Source organism: Prunus mume, linkage group LG4, assembly GCF_029339155.1.
Source record: "Prunus mume cultivar Tortuosa linkage group LG4, ASM2933915v1, whole genome shotgun sequence".
Taxonomy (NCBI): domain Eukaryota; kingdom Viridiplantae; phylum Streptophyta; class Magnoliopsida; order Rosales; family Rosaceae; genus Prunus; species Prunus mume.
This window is the reverse complement of record NC_142701.1, coordinates 9,564,532-9,589,004: the sequence shown is the minus strand read 5'-3', so window position 1 is coordinate 9,589,004 and position 24,473 is coordinate 9,564,532. Positions and strand designations below refer to the sequence as shown.

Sequence of the window (24,473 nt, the reverse complement as noted above, 5' to 3'; positions counted from 1 at the left end):
GTCTCTTACTTGAGTCTTGTGGCTTCTTAGGAGTGCGTTTCAATTGATCCAACAAGAAAAAAATGGAGGAAGAATGGAAGAGAAGGAGAACAATGCTCTATGGCTTGGGATAGAGAAGACGCACAAAGAAGAGGAGAGCGTGGAATCATGTTGGGGTATTTTCGGAATATTTTAATTTTCATTAAACCCAGCGCTTTCTCAAATTTGATTGTCCCATAATCAGAAATTGAAAGCAGGTCATTAGCTGCTTTCCTTTTTGCTTTCTCCCACAACGATTTTTAATAATAAGTGATTTTATCACAGGTTACCAAATGGGCTGGGCTTCCCAAAATTTTTAAAAAATCACTTATCACCCTAAATAAGCAATGCCAAACGGGTACTAAGTCTAAATAATTGCCCTCAGTTGTTGTGACGTTGTTAGTGGGCCGGAATAAAAATAATTTGTTATCCAAAAGCCCACACTAGAATCCAATCTAAAAAAGCCCATGTCCAGAAGCGGTCTGGTCCTCGCCCCCCCGACTACCGTCACTTGCCACCGCCTTTTGTCTCTTTAGCAAAAATAAATACCACATCTCAAACCCGCACTCTTTTTCAACATCTCTCACTCTCCGTCTCACTGAGAGAAGAGAGCCAAACCCTGCAAAACCCTAGAAAACTCGAACCGCCATTGAAGCTCGGAAGGCTTCTTCGAGCGGAAGCACGAGCAGGCAAACTCTATCCATCTCTCTCTCACAATCCTTGTGCAGAGTTTGATACTCGATTCGGTTTTGGTTCCGCAGTATGTGGAACAACGGCCAGATTGCGCCGCCTGGCACCGGCGGTTCGTCTATCCCGCCACCGCCGGCGGCTCAGCCCTCTTACACGGTATTGCCTTCCCCGGCTGATGCCGAGGCCAGGCTCGAAGAGAAGGCCCGGAAATGGCAGCAGCTCAATTCCAAGCGGTACAGCGATAAGCGCAAGTTCGGCTTTGTCGAGTCGCAGAAAGAGGACATGCCTCCTGAACATGTCAGGAAGATCATTAGGTTAGTTTTCTTCTGTTTAATTTTTGGTGCATATAGTTTTCCTTATCGTTTTGGATTTGAAAGATCTTAAGGTTAGTTTTTGGATAATTGGATTTACTTTGTTTTTTGTGCTTATTGGACAAAGAAGTGACTAGAAAATGTATACAAAGGAGAATGAAGAATAGGTTTGTGTTAGTGTTTCTTAGTTGAAATTGCTCACGAAGCCTGTGAATGAGGTTATTGAAGAGGCTAGGTTGCTTTAGGTGTTTGTGATTCATTGTTATTGTCAAGGGGTTAAATATTGCGGGAGAAACTTTTTGTAGTGTCGATGGAACACTAAAACAAGCAGTAGCTAAATGGTTTTTTTGGGTGGAATATGCAAGATTTTCATCTGGACAATTCCTCAACTAGAACTTAGCGATTTCAATTCGAGTATGATTTTCTTATGCTTTATCACTTTTATCCAGATGATATATGTTGTTTTGTGCTTCTAATCTTTAACTTATATTCCATATTTTGTTTCAAGTGTGGCCTTCGCTTGGTTTCATGCAATGAATGCGCTTGTAATCATGAAATTAGTACAGTACATAGATCTCACCTGCATGATAATTAAGTTTGTGTTTATTTTGACAGAGACCATGGGGACATGTCTTCGAAGAAATTTCGTCATGATAAACGAGTGTATCTAGGAGCACTTAAATTTGTTCCACATGCAGTCTACAAGCTCCTCGAGAATATGCCAATGCCTTGGGAGCAGGTACCTATTCTATATCTCTCGCATATGCTTGCAAACTTTTCATTTGGATGCTTAAATTTATTCATCACGTGCTTTCTACATAACAGCCAGCTCATTTTATTAATTAATGCTGTAACAGGTCCGTGATGTGAAGGTCTTGTATCATATAACCGGGGCAATCACATTTGTGAATGAAATACCCTGGGTTGTTGAACCCATCTATTTGGCTCAGGTAGTTATCTCTCTTTCTTATTGTTTATATGCTGCTTAAATTAGATAATATGTCATCCGGTTCTTGAAATTGCTGGTCTGTTATACCTCCTTTTGATGATATGTAGCGGATTTGTTTTTTTATTTTTGTACAGTGGGGTACGATGTGGATTATGATGAGAAGAGAGAAGAGGGATCGTCGACATTTCAAAAGAATGCGGTTTCCACCATTTGATGACGAAGAGCCTCCATTAGACTATGCTGATAATCTGTTAGATGTTGATCCCCTAGAGCCAATTCAACTGGAGTTAGATGAAGAAGAAGATTCCGCTGTGTATACTTGGTTTTATGACCATAAACCTCTTGTTAAGACAAAGCTCATTAATGGTCCAAGTTATCGGAAGTGGCATCTTTCGCTTCCAATCATGGCAACCCTTCATCGACTTGCCGGACAGCTACTTTCTGATTTGATTGACCGCAATTATTTCTACTTGTTTGACATGGAGTCCTTTTTTACAGCCAAAGCACTGAATATGTGCATCCCTGGTATGCATATTTTCTCTCTTTTCTTGTTCCTTAGTTTTATTCTTGTCAAAAGGAAAACTTGTCATTTTCTTTTCTCTTTTTTTCACTTGTGGTTTATGGTGCGTGTCCTTACATCATTAATCTTCAATATGTCATTGGTGGTTTTTGAATTGGTTTGTGATTCATTCTTCTGATAATTCTGGCTGTGGGATTAATAGTTGTCAGATCCAAAGGGTCTGTTGGGGGTTCGAGTTAGGTATTTTAGGTTCCTGTTTGACCGAATGTCTTCACACTTTGCATGAGTCTAAGTGGTGGAATTTGCAGTCTAGGGAAATTTTTGTCAACTTGTTACTGCAATTAAGTGTTGTACCAAACATGCATTTTACCAGCCATGTTGGATGCTGGTGGCTGGGCCAGTGTTATGTTTATGGTTTTCGGTTATGCTCTGCTGGTCACTGTTTTCCTCATTTGAACCTTAATACAGCTCTGTTCTGTAATGAAGGTTAATGGGTTTTGGAAATTATTGCAGACTTAAGATATTTGTGTGTTGTTGGTGTATTTAGCTTTTAACTTAGATACTCATCTTTTGTTTTGCTACACCTTTTGCAGGTGGACCTAAATTTGAACCTTTGTATCGGGATATGGAGAAAGGGGATGAGGACTGGAATGAGTTTAATGACATTAATAAACTCATTATTCGGTCACCTCTCAGAACAGAGTACAGAATTGCATTCCCTCATCTCTACAACAATAGACCCAGGAAGGTAAAGCTTTGTGTGTATCACACACCCATGGTGATGTACATAAAAACCGAGGATCCTGATCTGCCTGCGTTTTATTATGATCCATTGATACACCCAATACCCAGCACCAACAAGGAGCGGCGTGAGAAGAAAACTTTTGATGAGGAGGAAGATGATGTTTTTGGTTTACCGGAGGGGGTGGGACCATTTCTACAAGATACTCAGCTTTATACTGACACCACAGCTGCTGGAATCTCCCTCTTGTTTGCGCCACGCCCTTTTAACATGAGATCTGGTCGGACACGTCGAGCAGAAGATATACCCCTTGTGTCAGAGTGGTATAAGGAACATTGCCCTCCTTCGTATCCAGTTAAAGTTCGGGTCAGCTATCAGAAATTGCTGAAGTGCTTTGTGTTGAATGAGCTACATCATAGACCACCTAAGGCTCAAAAGAAGAAACATTTGTTTCGATCTCTTCAAGCTACTAAATTTTTCCAGACTACAGAGCTTGATTGGGCTGAAGCGGGTCTTCAAGTTTGTAAGCAGGGTTATAACATGCTAAATCTATTGATTCATAGGAAAAATTTGAACTACCTTCATCTTGATTATAATTTTAATCTGAAGCCTGTGAAAACACTGACAACAAAAGAGCGTAAGAAATCTCGGTTTGGTAATGCTTTTCATCTTTGCCGTGAAATCTTGCGGTTGACAAAGCTTGTAGTTGATGCTAATATCCAGTTCCGTTTGGGTAATGTTGATGCCTTCCAATTGGCTGATGGCTTGCAATACACATTTTCTCATGTTGGTCAGTTGACTGGAATGTACCGTTACAAGTATAGGTTGATGCGGCAGATTAGAATGTGCAAGGATTTGAAGCATTTGATTTACTATCGGTTCAATACTGGGCCAGTGGGGAAAGGACCCGGATGTGGGTTCTGGGCACCAATGTGGAGGGTATGGTTGTTCTTCCTTCGGGGCATAGTTCCTCTTCTAGAACGGTGGTTGGGAAATTTACTTGCAAGGCAATTTGAAGGGCGGCATTCGAAAGGAGTGGCAAAGACTGTAACTAAGCAGCGTGTCGAAAGCCATTTTGACTTGGAGCTTCGAGCTGCTGTCATGCATGACGTTCTTGATGCCATGCCGGAGGGCATCAAGCAAAATAAGGCAAGAACTATCTTGCAACATCTGAGTGAGGCGTGGCGTTGCTGGAAAGCAAATATTCCTTGGAAGGTTCCTGGTTTGCCAGTTCCTATTGAGAATATGATTCTTCGTTATGTCAAATCAAAGGCAGACTGGTGGACAAATGTTGCCCACTATAATCGCGAGCGCATAAGAAGAGGTGCTACAGTAGATAAGACAGTTTGTCGGAAGAATCTTGGAAGATTAACTCGCCTTTGGCTAAAGGCAGAGCAGGAGCGACAGCACAATTATCTGAAAGATGGTCCATATGTTACACCTGAAGAGGCAGTTGCAATCTACACGACAACCGTGCACTGGTTGGAGTCGAGAAAGTTCAGCCCCATTCCGTTCCCTCCATTGTCATACAAACATGATACAAAGCTACTTATCCTTGCTCTGGAGAGGCTGAAGGAATCTTATAGCGTGGCTGTAAGATTGAACCAGCTTCAAAGAGAGGAGCTGGGTCTCATTGAACAAGCCTATGATAATCCACATGAGGCATTGTCACGAATTAAGCGTCACTTGCTCACTCAGCGTGCCTTCAAAGAAGTCGGTATTGAGTTCATGGATTTGTATAGCTACCTTATTCCAGTTTATGAGATTGAACCTCTTGAGAAGATTACGGATGCATATCTTGATCAATATTTATGGTATGAGGGTGACAAACGTCATCTCTTTCCAAACTGGATCAAGCCTGCAGATTCTGAGCCACCCCCGCTCTTGGTATATAAATGGTGTCAGGGAATAAACAATTTACAGAGCATATGGGACACAAGTGAGGGGCAGTGTGTGGTGATGCTTCAAACGAAGTTTGAGAAGTTCTTTGAAAAGATTGACTTGACAATGCTAAATAGGCTTCTACGTCTTGTCCTTGACCATAATATTGCTGATTATGTCACTGCAAAAAACAACGTGGTATTGTCTTACAAAGATATGAGTCATACAAATTCTTATGGTCTTATACGTGGTCTTCAGTTTGCATCGTTTGTTGTACAATACTATGGGCTTGTGTTGGATCTGTTGCTTCTTGGATTGACTCGAGCCAGTGAGATTGCTGGTCCACCCCAAATGCCAAATGAGTTCATCACTTATTGGGATACAAAGGTTGAGACTCGGCATCCTATCAGGCTGTATTCTCGATACATAGACAGGGTGCATATCTTGTTCCGCTTCACTCATGAAGAGGCTCGGGACCTTATCCAGCGATATCTGACTGAGCATCCAGATCCCAATAATGAAAATATGGTTGGATACAATAATAAGAAATGCTGGCCAAGAGATGCTCGAATGAGGCTCATGAAACATGATGTCAATCTTGGGAGGAGTGTTTTTTGGGATATGAAGAACCGCCTTCCTCGAAGTATCACCACTTTGGAGTGGGAAAACAGCTTTGTTTCTGTTTACAGTAAGGATAATCCAAATTTGCTTTTCAGCATGTGTGGTTTTGAAGTTCGGATACTTCCCAAGATAAGAATGAGTCAAGAAGCATTTAGCAATACGAGGGATGGTGTCTGGAATTTGCAGAATGAACAGACAAAGGAAAGGACTGCAGTTGCTTTCTTACGGGTTGATGATGAACACATGAAGGTGTTTGAAAATCGTGTGAGGCAGATTCTTATGTCTTCAGGGTCTACAACTTTTACAAAAATTGTCAACAAATGGAATACAGCACTTATTGGTCTTATGACTTACTTCCGCGAAGCAACTGTACATACACAAGAGCTGTTGGATTTGCTGGTCAAGTGTGAAAATAAAATACAGACCCGTATTAAGATTGGGTTGAATTCAAAGATGCCTAGCAGGTTTCCGCCTGTCATTTTCTACACACCAAAAGAAATCGGAGGACTTGGTATGTTATCTATGGGTCATATATTGATTCCACAAAGTGACCTCCGATACAGTCAGCAGACGGATGTTGGTGTGACTCACTTTAGGAGTGGAATGAGTCATGAAGAGGACCAGCTGATTCCAAATCTGTACCGTTACATACAACCATGGGAGAGTGAATTTATAGATTCACAGCGTGTTTGGGCAGAATATGCACTGAAAAGGCAGGAAGCTCAGGCACAAAATAGGCGTCTAACGCTTGAAGATTTGGAAGTGAGTATCTTGTTCTTGTCCAGTTTTCCATATGCTTTTCTATCATTTAAAGAAAAAATTGTTTTGTAAATTTTAATTTATTCTTTTTCATTTTTTGTGGGTTGTAGTTTTACATCCACTCTGCTGCAATTTCTTCCCCGTTGACTCTTATCTAGTGGGCATAATTGGTTTCAAATATTTGGAGAGTACTATCAGGAAATTATTTATTCTGAAGTGTCTTTTTTAATTTGATGGACAGGATTCATGGGATAGGGGAATTCCACGAATAAATACTTTGTTCCAGAAGGACAGGCACACTTTAGCATATGACAAAGGGTGGAGAGTTCGCACAGATTTTAAGCAGTACCAAGTCTTGAAACAGAATCCTTTCTGGTGGACACACCAGAGGCATGATGGAAAATTATGGAACTTAAACAACTACCGAACTGATGTTATTCAAGCCCTTGGAGGTGTTGAGGGAATCCTTGAGCATACATTATTCAAAGGAACATAGTAAGTTCATTATTCTATTTAGTTTGCTCAGCTGTCAATTTCCATTGTCATCATCCTAGACCCTAAGTCTATATAACATTATGCTATTTCTTATAACTATTCATACTACATCATTACATGGGAAGATCAATCAATATCATGGCAGATTTATGTGGTTGATATGCTTGTTTAAATATAATAGATGTTATTATATGCAGCATGTGTTTTGTGTGCTATTATGTATATAAGAGGTGATACTTATATGTGGTTGATGTGGAAAACATACATGTCAGTTTTAACATATGTTATTACACCTTACTGAACTCCTTTTGCCTATTTCAGCTTTCCTACTTGGGAGGGGCTCTTCTGGGAGAAGGCATCCGGTTTTGAGGAGTCAATGAAGTATAAGAAGTTGACCAATGCACAAAGATCTGGGCTCAACCAAATCCCCAATCGTAGGTTTACTCTTTGGTGGTCACCTACCATAAATCGTGCCAATGTTTATGTCGGTTTCCAAGTGCAGCTAGATTTAACTGGAATCTTCATGCATGGCAAGATTCCGACCTTGAAGATTTCACTGATTCAGATATTCCGTGCTCACTTGTGGCAGAAGATTCATGAAAGTGTTGTCATGGATCTCTGTCAGGTTTTGGATCAAGAGTTGGATGCATTGGAAATTGAAACAGTGCAGAAGGAAACAATACATCCCAGGAAGAGTTACAAAATGAACAGCTCCTGTGCTGACATTCTTCTGTTTGCTGCTCATAGATGGCCAATGTCGAAACCTAGTCTAGTAGCTGAGCCAAAGGATGTGTTTGATCAGAAAGCTAGCAACAAGTACTGGATAGATGTACAACTCCGTTGGGGTGACTATGATTCCCATGATATTGAGCGTTACACCCGAGCTAAGTTTATGGACTATACCACCGACAACATGTCTATCTATCCTTCTCCCACAGGTATGTTGTTTTTCCGGTTGCATTACTACTTCACATATTTGTATCTGTCTTTTGTAAATGTAATCGTGATTGTGTTCCATGCAGGGGTGATGATTGGTCTCGATTTGGCTTATAATTTGCATTCTGCATTTGGTAACTGGTTTCCTGGGTCAAAACCCCTGCTTCAGCAAGCAATGAACAAGATCATGAAAGTATGTTAATCATAACAATTGAATTTTTTATGCTACCTTCTGATTACATCATAATTTGTACAGAAAGCAGCAAACTAATTGTTCGTCATGTGCTTGCAGTCAAATCCAGCCTTGTATGTGCTGAGGGAGCGAATAAGGAAAGGATTGCAGCTCTATTCTTCTGAGCCCACGGAACCATATTTGTCATCCCAAAACTATGGAGAGATCTTCAGCAACCAAATTATTTGGTTTGTTGATGACACAAATGTTTATCGTGTTACGATACATAAAACATTTGAAGGAAATCTCACTACAAAACCCATCAATGGAGCTATTTTCATATTCAATCCAAGGACTGGTCAGCTGTTCCTGAAGGTATGCTTTCTATTTTTTCTTCTTTCTGTGATATTTTGAAATTAACTTCTCTCTCTCTCTCTCTCTCTCTCTCTCTCTCTCTCTCTCTGTGTGATGGTTTTGAACTTCATATTTTGCAGGTTATCCACACAAGTGTCTGGGCAGGACAGAAGCGTCTTGGTCAATTGGCCAAGTGGAAAACAGCTGAAGAAGTTGCTGCACTTGTGCGCTCTCTGCCTGTTGAAGAACAGCCGAAGCAAATTATTGTGACTCGTAAGGGAATGTTGGATCCATTGGAGGTTCATTTGCTTGATTTCCCCAACATTGTCATAAAAGGAAGTGAGCTGCAGCTTCCTTTCCAGGCTTGTCTGAAGATTGAGAAATTTGGTGATCTGATATTGAAGGCAACTGAACCGCAGATGGTTCTGTTCAACATTTATGATGATTGGTTGAAGAGTATTTCATCATACACTGCATTCTCCCGACTAATTCTGATTCTTCGTGCACTTCATGTAAACAATGAGAAGGCGAAGATGTTATTGAAGCCTGATAAAACAGTCATTACTGAGCCACACCACATCTGGCCTTCTCTTTCTGATGATCAATGGATGAAGGTAATTTCACTGTCTTCATTTTGCTTGATGATGCTTTGCTTTAGATGAATGTTTTTTTTTGTCCCATCAGAGTTGCTACGATAAACTCTAGTCAGTTATCTGTTACTTATTAAGATGGGTCAAAGAAATTTTTAAATGATTTTGATTTTTGGTCTTGAAAGGTTTAAAGAAGTTTCATTGGAATTGCTTTTTAATTAGCTTGTTTGGGTTTTTGCTGTTTTGGGGGCTAGGGGTGCTATTTGACTCTTTTTGTACTTCTACATGAATCTCCAACGGTATAAATATCTCTAAATATGGTGCAGGTTGAGGTTGCTCTAAGGGATCTCATATTATCAGACTATGCAAAAAAGAACAATGTGAATACATCGGCCTTGACACAATCCGAGATCCGTGACATTATACTTGGAGCTGAGATCACTCCACCTTCTCAACAAAGGCAGCAGATTGCAGAGATAGAAAAACAGGTGATGTTTCTTTTGTGGTGGTTTAAATTGTGATGCACACAGATGCACACATACATGTGCAGACATGTTTTGTGTTACTCTGTTATATGTAGACCATTGTTTGATGTTGTTATAGATTAACTTATATAAAATGCTGAATTTGTATTTTCAGGCTAAAGAAGCCAGTCAGCTGACAGCAGTCACAACAAGGACTACGAATGTGCATGGTGATGAACTCATTGTCACCACTACGAGTCCCTATGAGCAAAATGCTTTTGGTTCCAAAACTGATTGGCGTGTCAGGGCAATATCAGCCACAAATCTATATCTTCGTGTCAATCATATATATGTGAATTCAGAAGATATAAAGGTAGGGTTCTATCTTTAGTAATTTGATAGTTTCTATGCTTTGCTGCTATTTTCTTTGTGCTTCTTATTTGTTGACTGACGTGGAGCCCAAATGGTTTTACAGGAAACGGGTTACACCTATATTATGCCAAAGAACATTTTGAAAAAATTCATCTGCATTGCGGATCTGAGGACACAAATTGCCGGTTATTTGTATGGGATAAGCCCTCCTGACAACCCTCAGGTTAAGGAGATACGTTGCATTGCCATGGCACCACAGTGGGGGACCCATCAGCAAGTTCATCTTCCATCAGCTCTTCCTGAGCATGATTTTCTCAATGACTTGGAACCTTTGGGATGGATGCACACGCAGCCGAATGAGCTTCCTCAGCTTTCTCCACAGGTATGTTTACGTGACTAATGTTTCAGTCCTTGTTATCTGTTGTCATATTTGTCTTTTCCTGTAGAGGAACGTGATAGACAAGAAATAACCCATGTTTAATGTTGTCTTGCAGGATCTCACCACTCACGCAAAGATTTTAGAGAACACCAAGCAATGGGATGGGGAGAAATGCATCATCTTGACCTGCAGTTTCACTCCAGGTTCCTGCTCGTTAACTGCATACAAACTTACTCCATCTGGTTATGAGTGGGGACGTGTCAACAAAGACACCGGAAGCAATCCTCACGGATACCTTCCCACTCATTATGAGAAGGTCCAGATGCTTCTCAGTGACCGCTTCCTTGGTTTCTATATGGTAAGACTAGTGCATTAACCTCTGTTTGGTTATTTATGAAATTATTGGATGGTTTCCATTCTTACTGAGGGATCTAATTTGTTTAATTGCTGCTTGGTTTTCAGATTCCGGACACTGGGCCATGGAACTACAACTTCATGGGGGTGAAGCATACGCCTAGCATGAAGTATGGCATCAAGCTTGGGACCCCTAGGGAGTACTATCACGAGGACCATCGGCCGACCCATTACCTTGAGTTCAGCAACTTGGAGGAGGGTGACACAGTGGAGGGTGATCGCGATGATACCTTCACATAAATGTTTGTTCTGGCATGTAACGCAGCCTTTTTTGTTGTAGCAATCCATTTAGCAATTAATATGCTTGTGCACCTGTAAAGCTACTAGTAATGTTCATGTTTTTAGACGAGGCCTGTAAATATTTGATCTAGAGGCAAATTACAAGTTTTGTTGCCGAAAATATGAATTTTATTGTCATACTCTTCTCCCTTTCTCCTTGAGTTGGGAGGCAGAATCCTTGTATTACAACTATTCACTAATTTCTAGCCAAGTTTAGAAATATGTGCACGTGTCTTTGGGGATTTTGTCATGCTTTCTGTTTTAGAAAACAAAAACTGAACGCTTTGTTATAATTAAATTTTAACACAGTGGTTTATTTGCTGTTGGCATTTACCTCTTGCCTTGTTTTGGAGCTTCAGTTATGCAAGTTCCTTACAATGTGGGGGTTTTTAAATAGTGATAATTTCCTGCATGGGCTTAGTCTGGCTAGAGTATATGTGCTCCTTATTGCACTCAGGGCAAATCCCCTTTTCCGTAATTTAGAATAGTTTGAAGTAGATTATAGCTTGTATAAAAATTTAAAAAAGAAAAAAAAGAAAACTGATAATTTTCCTGTCTTCCTAAAAAGCCAATTAAAGCCATTAAAGCCATTTGGCAAAAGTTTTAACATTATAACTTCCTGTGGACTATAGAAGTCAGTTTTACGATCTGAGGATACAAAAAATCTAGGGAGTTTTACTAAAACACCCAAAATGGGGGTTGAAATTATAAAAAAACCCAAGCACTATTTAAACATATAAACACACCCAAAACCCATCATTACACACACTCAAAACCCATTTATAAACACACCCAAAAAGTTGACTTTGGGGTTAATTTTGGGTGTGTTTCTATGTTTAAATAGTGCTTGGATTTTTTTATAAATACATGTCTAGGATTGGGTTTATTTATAAATTTGTAAAAAATCTATGACTTGAGAAAACTTTATAAAAATGCACTTTTCTCAATCTTTACATATTCTTCTATCTACCGAAATTGTCTGCTTCTAACTAGCGGTATAATCTCGCTGCATAAGATGATGTGCTTGAAGGGCTCCTTGGGCTATCATATCCATATTCCGAAAGATGGCGATCAGACATCACATCCTAAATTGAGAAAGAACAAACAAACAAACAAAATGAAAAAAAACACACTTCAAGAAAATATGCAAACAAGAAAAAAAGAAAAAGAGAATGTTGTGCTGTTTGTTAGGTTTATGTTATGCAACTTACATGTATTGGTGAGAGTGCTCCATTACCCCCAATCATGAAGGGATTCATGCAATCTTCAGCGATTTCTCTCAATCTGTTAAGCTCAGGGAGCACAACCTTGGCAAGATCCGGCCTGTCTTTTCTCCGCATTTCAGTGCACTGTAAAGCTAGCTTGGCAAATTTGAAGGCTTCCTCAACAGGCCAGTCAGAAACTGCAGGGTCAAGCATCTCAGTGAAGGTCCCATTCTCAATGGCCTCCTCAACAAGGTGAGCCAAACCCATTGGTGGCCTGGCTGTTATTAGTTGCAGGAGCAGCACCCCGAGTGAAAATATATCAGATTTTGTTCCAAGCATGCCGGTTGTTTGATACTCTGGGTCGATGTAACAGAACGTTCCAGCCATTGATGTTATGCGGTATTGAGAGACACAGTTGGCTACTGATGCAGGGACAAGCCTGGCCAAACCTACATCGCCTATCTTGCTCACATAGTTGTGGTCTAGTAAAATGTTGCCAGGTTTTAGGTCCCGGTGCACAACTGGTTCGGGCTTGGTTTGATGAAGAAACAAAAGTCCAGTCCCAATTTCTGCAGCAATTCTGAACCTTAGCTGCCAAGGAATCACTGGGGTGTTGCCTCGCTGGAAGAGACGGTCTTCTAAGCTCCCTTTAGCCATGTACTCATAGACCAGACAACCATACTCTGGGCAGGCTCCGACAAGGAGAACCATGTTTGGATGCCTAATGCGGCTCAATACTTCAACCTGCATAATTAGGACCTGTTAGATATGTCTACAATGATATAAACATGATCACCACAAATAGCATTTCTATTGGAGCATTTCTATTTGCATAGTTACAACACAGATACCTCTTTCTGGAACTGTGACCGTCCTTGGGCTGCATCTGGACGCAGAACTTTTATTGCCACTGGCGTATGGTCCAGTTCACCTCTGAATACTGGACCATAGCCTCCTTCCCCAATCTTGCGAGCTGGGGAAAATTCATTTGTTGCCGCTTCAATATCTTCAATTGTGTATTTCCTGTACCTGAGACCGTCTAGTGATTTCTTCCTCCCTTCATATTTTCTAAGAGCTTTCATTTCTGCTTTCCTCCTTTTTTCTGTTTCCAGTTGTGCAATCCTTTCAGCTGCTTTTGCTGCCTCTATGGCTGCCCTACTTTTTAGTTTCTCCTTCTGTGCAAGTGCAAATGCAGATTCCTCAGCTTGTCGCGCCTCTTCTATTCTACACTCTCCTTTCAATTTCCATTGGTGAAATTCCTTTTCCTGTGAAGATATGTCATTATAATTCGTGCTTGAATTGTTGTTCAAAACCAATATCTTTTTTTCATTGACACCAAATCTTAGACAAAGTCCATATTCTTATAAGAAGTAGCATCGATACCTTATGTTTTGCTGTAACTGCCTCCTTGCAGGCCATACTGTACATCTCCATTGTTTGCTTGAGCTCTAGCCTGAGCCTCCGCATCTCATTCTCCATTTCATCCTATTATTTTCAAGGCAAACTAAGTATTAATATTCTGAACTTTTTCTGCATATATGCACCACGTAGGCTATTGTAGTAAATGGGTATCTTAATGCAGTCATGGCATAGAACTCATTCAAAACTATGGCACTTATTGGTCATTTTAGATATATCAGTTATAGAAGCAACAATATGGGAAAATGTAACCCTAAACTTGCTCCTAACTCTAGGAATTTCTGGTACACATTATTTGACCACAAGCTTATAGTTGGAGGCATGCTCGAAAGCTTTGTAGGTTGGTGGTGTTTCCATGTTTACTATGCTGGGAAATTGTCTTACCCTGCTTGTTGATGACCATGATCTTCCACTTTCAATTGAGGACGATGAGAATTCATTCCGTCCAGAGCTCATGTCAATAAACTTGATTCCGGAGTGAGATGACGTAGAGCTTCTGTTGTCTAACTCTGAGCTGATTGAACTTTGATAGGTCATTCTTGATGCCATACTAGGAAAATTTGACATGAGATCCGTGCTTGGCCTTTCACTGCTCACCGACAACCTATCACTCTCTGGCAAGGCCTCATATGATTTGTCTATTATAGGTATTGCTCTTGTTAATGGTGGCCTGCATTATTTGTATTTGGTTAGTACTCTTACTAACAGTATATATTCAGAATCAGTTTAATTCAATCAGAATCAGCGCTTACTTGAGTTTAATGTTGTTTAGCTTGCTACGGGTTGAAGATTGTGTTATCTCTGATTCTGCATCAATCAAAGAAACTTGAGTCAGGTAATGGCAAAAATTAACCACATACTTGAGTGGTGGGAAATAAAATGCAGCATGATGCTAGAACTAGAGAAACAAACCTCTGGACTGCAGGTTGTGCAGCATGTGTTGTGTATCATTTGAACCATAAACTTGGCTTGGTTGCTGCTGTACTTGATTATGCAGGGGAGGCTTTGGGGTTAGACGGCCTGTAGCCGGTCGCGAATGTGTTATCTTTCCTCTGCCAATGACATATACAGTGCAAAAGTCTGGTGCCCCTTTTGACACAGTGCTTGGAATGTCTTTAGTTTTGAATCTTTTTTTTTGGTGGTGAAAACAAGAAGAAGATTGATATAATTAGGACATGTGGAAGAAGAACTAACTAGGGTATACAAAAAAGAAGATTTTCTACAAGTAATTATTAATAAATAATCACCTGAGAAATCCAAAGGTGTTTCTTGATGGTGCACCAAGTACCAAAATCTCAATTGAATTAGCCGTGACGAAGTTGATTAGTGCTTTTGATATATCAGCATTCTCCAGTATGACTTCATTCCAATGAATCTGCAGCAACAATGGATGGGGAAAAAAATATCAGATCACAAGGAGATTTTTTATTTTTTATTTTTAAATCATGTTTGAATAAATTTAAGACGCATGCATTTACTCACAGCCTTTTTGGTGCAAAAGCAACGGAATGGGAGGATCAAGTCTTTGGCTTCAGCATCAACTTGGTATTTGTTCATCTTTGCAACCTCCCTCGGCAGTTCTCCACCTGCAACATAAGATGAAAGAAACCAGAGTGAAAATGGGGTTATTAAGAGAACCCAATGAGAGAGAGAGAGAGAGAGAGAGAGAGAGAGATACTTTTAGATTTGTTGGGAAGGGCAGGAGCAGCAGTTGGTTGCTTAACATGGACCAAAGTGAGGGATTGGCCAGGCCTGGTGAGAAGATGTTCGGCAATCCATTTGATAGCATATTCACTTCCTCTATCCTTGTCTATTGCCAATGCCACAGCCTCTTTTCTCTTTTCTGCTTGCCTTCTTATTCCCATTTTCTCTTGATCATAAAATTGCTTTAACTTAATATAAAATTTTCAACAACAAAAATAGAAGAAGTTTGTATCCAGTTGAGATTACCAAACTCCTTATTAAAAATAAATTCTGTTGAGCAGAACATGTTTGAGAAATCTCAATTAGGCATCACAAAACTCTGAGAGAATTCTCAAAGTTGCTTAATTTAGAAGCTATAAGCTATTTTGGCATTGTTGAGGATCTGTTAAACTGATTGTAATGAAGAGAAGTTGAAGTGTAAAACAGAAGTTGACTTATCAGGGGTGGTGGTGCCAGAAAATATCAGTTGGGAGCTGTAGGGAAGTCCAAATTTGAAAACTTAAATTGATTTTTTCTACTGTAAAATGATTTTTGTTTTACAGTAGAATCAATGGCAGGGGGGAATTGTTTTTACTTTCTACTTTTAGTTTTTAAAAACAAAATGGTATCCTAACTTTAGACAATGTAAAACGACAATGGCATCCTAGTTTTTTGACACAACTAACAGTAAGGATATGTGGGTGGAATAAAGGAAATTCGTCGTGTTCAGTTTGATATGGGTGGAATAAAGGAAAGTCTAAACTTGAAAGTGCTTTCTAAAAAAGCACCTAACAAGAATAATTTTTTTTACAAGAAATCTTGTAGATTGCATTGTGGAAAGGAGCTAGAATGAAAACTATTCATGACAGTCCATCTAAATTCCAAACCATTCTGATAAACTATATAAGCCCCCGAACCCTACTTAGTCAATTCCCGTATAAATACACGTATGTACATATTTTTTACAAATATTTTCATTTTTGTGAAGTGTTCAAGATACGGTGAAAACACACATTTAAAAAATAAATTAATTAAATACCATACATGTACTGCATATTAAAAAGTGTAAATAATTGACAATAAAATACTCTATTAGGGTTGAAATTTTCACCATGTTTTTTATGGGTGGTGATTTTCCTACTTTCCTTTTATCCACCTACACTCTCTTTTGTTTTTCTAAAATACTTTTTACTATAAGATAAAAGGCAATGTAAGTGAACAAAAAAGGAGTGAGAACATAAAAGTTTAAAAAAATTGAGTGTAAGTGGGTAAAAGTGGAGTGGGAAAATCAGTATATAAGAAATATGCAGAGAATGATAAAACATTCAAAATACCAAAAATTACTCTTGGTTAGTGAATTTATTAAGAAGTGAAATTTTTCATTAAAGAATGATAATATAATAAATTAATAATTTTTCATATTAATTTTTTTAAATCAAAATATTTACCGAACTCATTTTCTCTTTCTTAGTTCTAAAATGAGAAAAACAAAAATAAAAATTCAATTGACGCGTGTGTGTCAAGAGTCTAGTATATATGTTCATTTGATTCGTATTTTTTCAGTCCCGTATTTTACTGTACCTCCCGAAAACTATTTTACAAATTTCATACACAATCTAAGCCCAGCCCATATAGAATAAAAAATACCCGTTGGCCACTTTGAGTCCCATCTCCCACGCTCTTAAATAAGCACGCGCTCATCTTAACCCCGCCACACCCTCCTCTCCTCTCCTCTCTCACACAATAAGAAAGAAGCCAATACGTCACAGGCATAACGGTCTCTCCGCCTTCAAAGCCAACCCCAAACCAAAAAAAAAAAACCTTCATTTCTTCACTCTCTCTTCTCTGCAACTCCCAAGCTAAAACCCTAACCAGTCACCACTGTGCATTGCATTGCTGCAGACATTCTCACAGCTAACTCTGCAAAACGACACCGTCATCACAATTTCGTGAAATTTTTTGTTCTTCTTTTTCTATTATATTCCGGTGAATCCCAACACTCTCTATTTTGGTCAACTCCAAATCCTCCATGAGTTTTTTTTTTTTTTGTATTTTTTTGTATTTTCAATTTTTGTTTTGATCGGATTTCTAAACTCTATAAGCAAAGTGTGGTTAAGCTTGAATAATTGCAGTGGTTGCAGTAGAGAATGAAGATTTTGAATCTGATAGAGAGGCGGTGTTTGGCTTCTCTCAAGCGAGACGACGTCGTTCGTGTGAGTGATGCGCGGTCCTTCACCAACCACCACTCGTACAAGAAACTCCCTCAGCTTCCGCTCCTCAAGCTCTCCGTTCTCAAGCTCGATGGCTCTGTTTTCGGTAACTTTTTTAAAAACTTCGTTTCTCGTTTTGACTTTGATTTTGGGAAGCTCCTTTTTGAAATGGAGAAAATCTGCTTTTGGAAAAAGCTCTTTTGGTTAGAATGAGTATCTAGGAAACAACATCTACATAAAGTTAAACCTTTCTTGCATCTCTTGTCTTATGCTAAAATTATTACCCAAAATGTCTTTTTCCTTTTTCTGTTTTTTTTGGTCAAAATCATGGGGTCCATTATCACGCACCCAAGTTTCTATTTACCTTTTATGGATTTTAGGAATTTTATTATTTGGGTTGTTTGTAGAGTTAATGGGATTTCAATTCTACAGAAATTCATGTTGGGAGGACTGCTACAATAGCGGAGCTCAAACAAGCAGTAGAAGAGTTTTTTGGTTTGTTGGAAGGCAAGATTCCATGGTAAACTGTCTTATAAAATTATTTGTAATATGCTTTCTTTGGTGCTTAAAATTGTTTCTCACATGTAAGCCTATTTGATTTGCTCTCAGGTCACTAGTTTGGGGGCATTTCTGCTTGTGCTATGTAGGTCAGAAGCTAACCAATGAGAAGGCGTACATTCGAAACTTTGGAATCAAGGATGGAGATCAAGTATGTGCCACATTTTCCTTTTGAAAATATCAAATCTGTTAATGAACTTATCTAGTATATAATATACTTTTTTGGATTGCTGCAATTTTACAAGAGTTTATGGATGACTTCTATACCATTTTAAACCAAATTTATGGTATTATTAACTCCATTTGTTGAAATGTTACAAGAATCGTATGTGCGTTCAAAGTTCAAACTCCGATGGTGCAAGGAACACATTGTTCCAACTCATTGCTTTATTGTTTCTGATTGCTTTCTCTTAGGGGCATATGTGTGTAACATATGTACCTGATTGAATGAAGGCTAGATGGAAACACTGATATTCTGACAAATATGATATAACTAATTAGGAACACAAACATGATGATCAACTTGTATACCATTCCATTTTTTGCCTTGTTTTTTATGAGAACTTTGATGAAGATTTGAAATAAAATAACCTTAAAGGGGATTGAGATACACATAGACATGCTACACAGTATAATTAACTAGAACTCATGCTTCTATTTGAATGACAAGGCATACCCTAGCATACATGTTGCATACCCTAGCATACATGTTGCATTTATGTTTGATCCACAGTTCAGCCCTTTTATATTCCATGTGTTTATGCTCTCTCTGGATGAAGCAAGCAACGGCAATGTCTAATGTCGATATTTTTGTGTATGCTGTCCACATTAATTAACTTCTTATTTTGCTATTTAGCCAAGTGATGTTATTTCGTGCTTCAATTTGCAATAGCAATGTTCTTCTTATTATGCTAATGTTTGTTTTCTGGTACATGCAGCTTCAGTTCATTAGGCATATGTCCATCAGCAACTCACCATTAAAAAGACAGTCCAAGAGTGAGAGTGTTCCTTACAAACAGCACTCAACGTAAGAATCATTCCCAGGTTTTTCCTTATGATTTATTTAGGGGGAAATGGTAATCAAGTTTAAAGATGCATTAAAGCTATTTAATATTTACCTGAGGCTGGAAAATTCTGAGGGAAATAACGAGAGTAAAACAGGAATAGCCTTCAGCATATTGCTCTCATGAGTTTTCATTTCTTCGTTGTGACTCTTAAACCGAAGTTATTATTCTGGACTCTCCAATTTTTGTGTACAAGAAATAAAACGTCAGAAAAAAGCTTACTAGAGGCGATAGGCTTTATAGAGTTGGTTAATTGAGGTGGGATCTTGCAAAAATTTCCACATTTGATTTGTTTTTTCTCTGTGCACTATTATTCTTCTTTTGTTTTCTTTGTTCTTTATTGTTCATAGATGCATAACTGAGAAAGGGACTACTGGCTTTTGACTTAAGGTTGACATATGGATCAAATGGACACGAGGATGAAGAAAAGAGTGGTTTGGAGGGTTCTGACAGCAATGCAGTTCATGAGGACAACTCCAATGTAGATATGGAGGAAGGCCCTGTGCCTCAATTCAAGGTGGTTCACTACTTGAGTGGGTGGCTCTCGTGCTCCAAGGTCATGGTGGGTCTCAAAAAAGGGATCCGAAGACAGGGTCCATCCATCGAAATCCAGGCTATTAGGAAGCTGATCTAGAAGGGTGCAACTGTAGGGTAATTAGCACAGAATCCACTTGGAAAGTTTGAATTGCCATGGCCTGTCCTAGCTAGGATGTGTTATTTGGCTTACATTTTGTGTTTGTGAAGCTATTCCATGCCAGATGCTCCACAAGTTCAACATCCAGCTTCTATGTCTAGGTAGGATTAAAAGAAGAAACATTGATGTTGGACTTGTTTATTGTAAATGTTAATTCGGTAAGATCCATGTCGATAATTTTAACTCTTCTCCCTTTAACCGATCGTGAATGGAGGAAATATTAATGGTAGAAACAATGACCCTGTTTTTCAGGGTAAAATGCTCATGTTGATGTGGTTTAAATCAAAATGTTTTTTTCCTTTGTTGACTTGTGATATAAGTCACTAGTAACTTTTACTGTTAGAAAAAATAAATATTAGGTTAAACCAAATATATCACACCTAATTTCAAGTTTCAACTAAGAACACTGTGGGTTGGACAAAATGGAATTAAGTTGTAGATATCAATAAAATTATTATATATTTTTTCTTTTAACAATGTCGATATTCTAAATTATTCTAATATTCAAGCAAACTACCTTAACCAAGATGCTGACAAACCAAGTAGAGTGGTTTTTTTTTTTTTCCTTTGCATGATTACGAATTATGAGAAAAGGCCAAAAAAGAGAGAAGAATTATGAAAAATCCCAACAAGTAACCAAAAAATTTGTGCCCCACAATTAAGTATCTTCAATATTTTAAGTGGTCCAAGATTTTGGATAATTGATTCAGAATCCTAACACGAGTCATACTACTCTTTGCATAATTTCTAGTGACGTGTCTGGACAAGCAGCTTCCACGTGGGGCTTCCGATGACTTGGCGATCAGATAGACAGGCCGGCACAGAAGATACCATATCCCCTATGGTAATTCCAGTTCTGTTCTCTTCTTCTTCTTCTTCTTCTTCTTCAACTCTACTCGCATTCGCATATATCAGAAAAAACCAATTTATTATTTATTAAAAAGGAAAAAGAAGAAGAAATTTGTTGGGTCCGTCCGAGTTTCATTCCTGGATGTCACAGAGCCTCCCTTTCTCTCTAGTCTCTGCTACTGGTATGTTTGTGTATGTTTGGTTGCTGAGAAACTATTGGAAAAGAAAAAGAAAATAACTGTGTGTTTGGATTAAACAACGGAAGAAAGATAAAAGGAGTGATTCTACTTTTCAATTTTAATTTTGTTCTCATTTCCTTCCTTTTCGCATCAGGCAAATGGGTTTGGCTAGCTTTGTACAATCATCGTTGTTAATTCCATGTGTTTTTGTTTCCATTTGGGCTGTGTGGATGGATGCATAGATATAAACATACAAGTCATCGGAAGATAAATTTTTGCCGCTAAATAGAGTTTCATATGTATCATAATGATTAATATGGAATTTGATGGGTTTTAAATCTAATCTATTAAAACGCACTTTGATTTATGAACTGAATTAGAAAATTTTCTACGTTTTTGTGATAATTGTGAACTTTTATTTAGAAAATTTGGTGGTCCAAGCTTTATCTGAAGGATTCTATACCTGATGACCTTGTGAAATCACCTGTTAATGTTATTTTCTCTTTCTATAGTGAGGACCTTGATTATTTACTGTGAGATAAACATATTAAGGATGCACAAATTGTTGACTTGTAGCTTTATTTTTCATCCAGATACTTAGCTGATTAAATGGATGAGCAAGTGGGAAAAGCAAAGCCAGCAGTTTCTTTTGAGTATGAGCTCTTTGAGGGGGACCCTGATCACCTAAGAACTGTTGTAGCTACACTCACGCCTACACTCACTCCAACTAGTCCGTGGATCGATCCTGCCTCACTCAACTTTAAGTACCGAATTGGGCGAGGTCCCTTTGGTGATGTTTGGTTAGCAACTCGTCATCAGTCTGCAGAGGATTACGAAGAATATCATGAGGTAGCTGTTAAGATGCTCCATCCTTTGAAGGAAGACGACAGACAGGAGTTTGTCCGCAAGTTTGAAAGGTTATTTTTCAAGTTCCGCAGAAGTCTATGGGGTTGGTTGGCTTCATGGTATCTCCATTGTTGATGGGAAGGTGACTGCCTAGATTTTTTATTTTTTATTTTTGGAGTTGTATCTTTTTGTTTTGCTTTTGTACTCTGATATGGGTATAACTTGATTAGTACTCATCTTAATTCCTGGCAGATCTGCATTGCTATGAAATTTTATGAGGGATCAATTGGCGATCGAGTTGCTCAGATGAAGGGTGGCAAGCTTCAACTTTCTGATGTCTTAAGGTTATGTTATTGGGAGTGTATATCTTCTTTCTGAAGCATACAATTGATACAACTGGTGTTATTGACCCAATAATGCTAATGTTTCCAGGTACGGAATTGAGTTGGCAAAAGGAATTCTAGACTTGCACTCACTAGGGCTTCTGGTGCTAAACCTGAAACCTTCCAATTTCCTTTTAGATGAACATGACCAGGCGGTCCTAGGAGATTTTGGGATTCCATATCTACTTCTTGGGATTTCATTGTCTAATTCAGATATGGTTCTTAGACTTGGCACCCCAAACTACATGGCTCCGGAACAGTGGGAACCAGAAGTGAGAGGCCCTGTATCCTTCGAAACGGATGCATGGGGCTTTGGTTGTTGCTTTGTTGAGATGTTGACTGGTGTTCAACCCTGGTTTGGGAGGTCAATCGAAGAAATTTATCATTCAGTTGTGATCAAGCAAGAAAAGCCACCTGTTCCAAATGGTTTGCCTCCTGCACTTGAGAGTGTCATAAATGGTTGCTTTGAGTATGATTTCCGCAATCGGCCTTCAATGGAAGATATCATACATGCTTTTGAAAGGTATTCTCTCCTAGTTATGTAATAATCTCACTCACAGTAACCAAACCTTTTTCTCATCAAAACGTAACAACCTGAAGGCAACAAAGTACTTGTCCCTGTCCAGTTGACTGTGTGTAGCCTCAAATTTTGATCCTTTTTATCCTCTTAGCCACACCAAGCCCTATCATCTTTTTACACCTCTTATATCCCTGGCTTGATATTTTCCTTAACCCTTGGCTATCAGTTAACCCATTGATACCAGTTACATTCTTTTGTTTCATTCGAGAAATTCCTGCTGTTTCACGATTCTGCAGGGCCCAATATTCTATTTCCAAATTACAAATCTTGAATCCCTTTTTAAGCATCCAAAACCTTGAGGACTTAGTGAAATTCAATTGCTTTTCCATACACTATTAATTAAGATTGCAGCTTCAAAGTGGTGCTGCTGTCATAGAATTTGTGACTTCAATTTTCTGTTGGCCTTTTATGTACCAATGAAATATAAATGAAAAATTCAGTATTTTGATTATCCTGCCTTTTATTTTATTTTATTTTATCTTTGTATGCTGATTATGTGCAACTGAACATGCAGCTCACAAAATGATGCTCAAAGTGATGGAGAATGGCTTGGTTTAGGAAGCAGTACACCTGCTGGAAAATTTAGTAGCAGTGGTTATACTACATGGTATCTCTTGAAAGATCGTCTCCAGGTTGGAGACATAGTTCGCTCAAGGAAGCCCCTGAATGCACGCAAGCCTCAAGCTATGGATGTCCCTGAAGGAAGTGTTACTGGTCTGGAGACTGATTCCGATAGAGATGGTTTTGCCCTGGTGAAGATCCCTGGAGAACGCAACCCTGTAAGAGTACTGGTGTCAACAGTTGAGAGAGTCACATCTGGCTTCGCAGTGGGTGATTGGGTGAGCTTGAAGGGTGAATGCAGGAAGCACTCTCCTGTTGGAATTCTTCATTCCATACAGCGTGATGGAAGTGTTGCAGTTGGATTTATTGGGTTAGAGACTCTATGGAGAGGAAAGTCATCTGACCTTCAAATGGCTGATGCATATTATGTGGGAGAGTTTGTGAGGCTCAAGGCAAACGTGCTCTCTCCCAGATTTGAGTGGCCTCGCAAGAATGGAGGAGCATGGACAACGGGACGGATCTCACAAGTCCTTCCAAATGGTTGTCTGGTTGTGAGGTTCCCTGGAAGGCTGGTATTGGGAGACGAATCTAATAGCTTCTTGGCAGATCCAGCTGAAGTAGAACTAGTGTCCTTTGATACCTGTCCTGGGGTGGTCCAAAAGTATCAACATATTGAGGATTTTCACTGGGCAGTAAGGCCTCTCACAATTGCATTTGGTCTATTTACAGCCATGAAGATCAGCTTATTTGTTGGACGAAACGTAAGTGCAAAGCTGAAGGGTCGAAGAAACTCAATGCGGAGGGATGGGAATAGTCAGGATGGTCAGAGTGGTGGCAATACAGCTTGGCTTCCTCCACCGGTTGCGAATCTTTTCAAAGAAGGTGTTTCTACTGCTAGTGCTAGGTAGTTTACTGTTGTCATCTGGGCATGGGTAAGTTTGCTGAAACCTATCCATAGCAAAGATGAACTCAGGCCAAAATGTACTCATAATCCGAGCGCATATGGGGTGAGACTGAAAAGTGAACTTTGATGGTCGAAAAGATCCGAAAGCTGTTTCGGAACAAAAGAAAAAAATCTGTTTGTAATTAGAAGGATGATGCAATATGTATATATAAAGAATCTGCCATTGCTACTTGCTTTCAGTGTAAATAAATATATATCTAATGTTCTGTGGAAATTCTCCCTCTGTTGCAGTGCAAAAATCTGTCTGATTCATATATGCAGGAAGCCATATAGGTTGAAGCGTTGGCCTAAAACTAAGAGCCCCTTTATACAAATTTATAAATAAACCCAAT

The 24,473-nt window shown here is 39.0% G+C and overlaps 4 protein-coding genes across 6 annotated transcripts; 3 read left to right on the top strand and 1 right to left on the bottom strand.

The window, feature by feature from the left end:
- Positions 1-592: 592 nt before the first annotated feature.
- Positions 593-11,168, top strand: SUS2 (Pre-mRNA-processing-splicing factor). Its single transcript, XM_008230478.2, has 15 exons — positions 593-1,022; positions 1,635-1,758; positions 1,877-1,969; positions 2,103-2,493; positions 3,082-6,494; positions 6,733-6,986; positions 7,308-7,924; positions 8,009-8,115; positions 8,215-8,469; positions 8,589-9,062; positions 9,365-9,526; positions 9,678-9,875; positions 9,978-10,256; positions 10,369-10,611; positions 10,716-11,168. Exons 1-15 carry the CDS (start codon positions 781-783, stop codon positions 10,905-10,907), a joined length of 7,044 nt encoding a protein of 2,347 aa, XP_008228700.1. The 5' UTR covers positions 593-780; the 3' UTR covers positions 10,908-11,168.
- Positions 11,169-11,800: 632 nt separating this feature from the next.
- On the bottom strand, positions 11,801-15,585 carry LOC103328118 (U-box domain-containing protein 35-like). Its single transcript, XM_089049760.1, has 10 exons — positions 15,249-15,585; positions 15,053-15,156; positions 14,818-14,945; positions 14,483-14,697; positions 14,323-14,377; positions 13,955-14,240; positions 13,535-13,636; positions 13,003-13,416; positions 12,158-12,895; positions 11,801-12,031 (listed from the first exon to the last, which is right to left on the bottom strand). The coding sequence occupies exons 1-10, from the start codon at positions 15,433-15,435 to the stop codon at positions 11,936-11,938; spliced, it is 2,325 nt and encodes a 774-aa protein (XP_088905886.1). The 5' UTR covers positions 15,436-15,585; the 3' UTR covers positions 11,801-11,935.
- A 1,513-nt stretch (positions 15,586-17,098) lies between these two features.
- LOC103328093 (Ubiquitin-like superfamily protein) lies at positions 17,099-19,981 on the top strand. 3 transcript variants are annotated; one of them, XM_008230479.3, is made up of 6 exons: positions 17,099-17,239; positions 17,386-17,569; positions 17,896-17,983; positions 18,073-18,172; positions 18,960-19,048; positions 19,476-19,981. In XM_008230479.3, exons 2-6 carry the CDS (start codon positions 17,401-17,403, stop codon positions 19,717-19,719), a joined length of 690 nt encoding a protein of 229 aa, XP_008228701.3. In that variant the 5' UTR covers positions 17,099-17,239; positions 17,386-17,400; the 3' UTR covers positions 19,720-19,981. The 3 variants fall into 3 exon arrangements, with proteins under 3 accessions (XP_008228701.3, XP_088905888.1, XP_088905887.1); XM_089049762.1 differs by having other exon boundaries at positions 17,371-17,569; XM_089049761.1 differs by having other exon boundaries at positions 17,102-17,239; positions 17,361-17,569.
- Positions 19,982-20,668: 687 nt separating this feature from the next.
- Positions 20,669-24,355, top strand: LOC103328094 (protein KINASE OF THE OUTER CHLOROPLAST MEMBRANE 1-like). Its single transcript, XM_089050272.1, is given in 6 exon segments — positions 20,669-20,810; positions 21,401-21,743; positions 21,745-21,795; positions 21,906-21,997; positions 22,086-22,559; positions 23,131-24,355. Coding segments are annotated over 5 exon segments (1,899 nt in total). The 5' UTR covers positions 20,669-20,810; positions 21,401-21,416; the 3' UTR covers positions 24,086-24,355.
- The last annotated feature ends 118 nt before the right edge of the window (positions 24,356-24,473 follow it).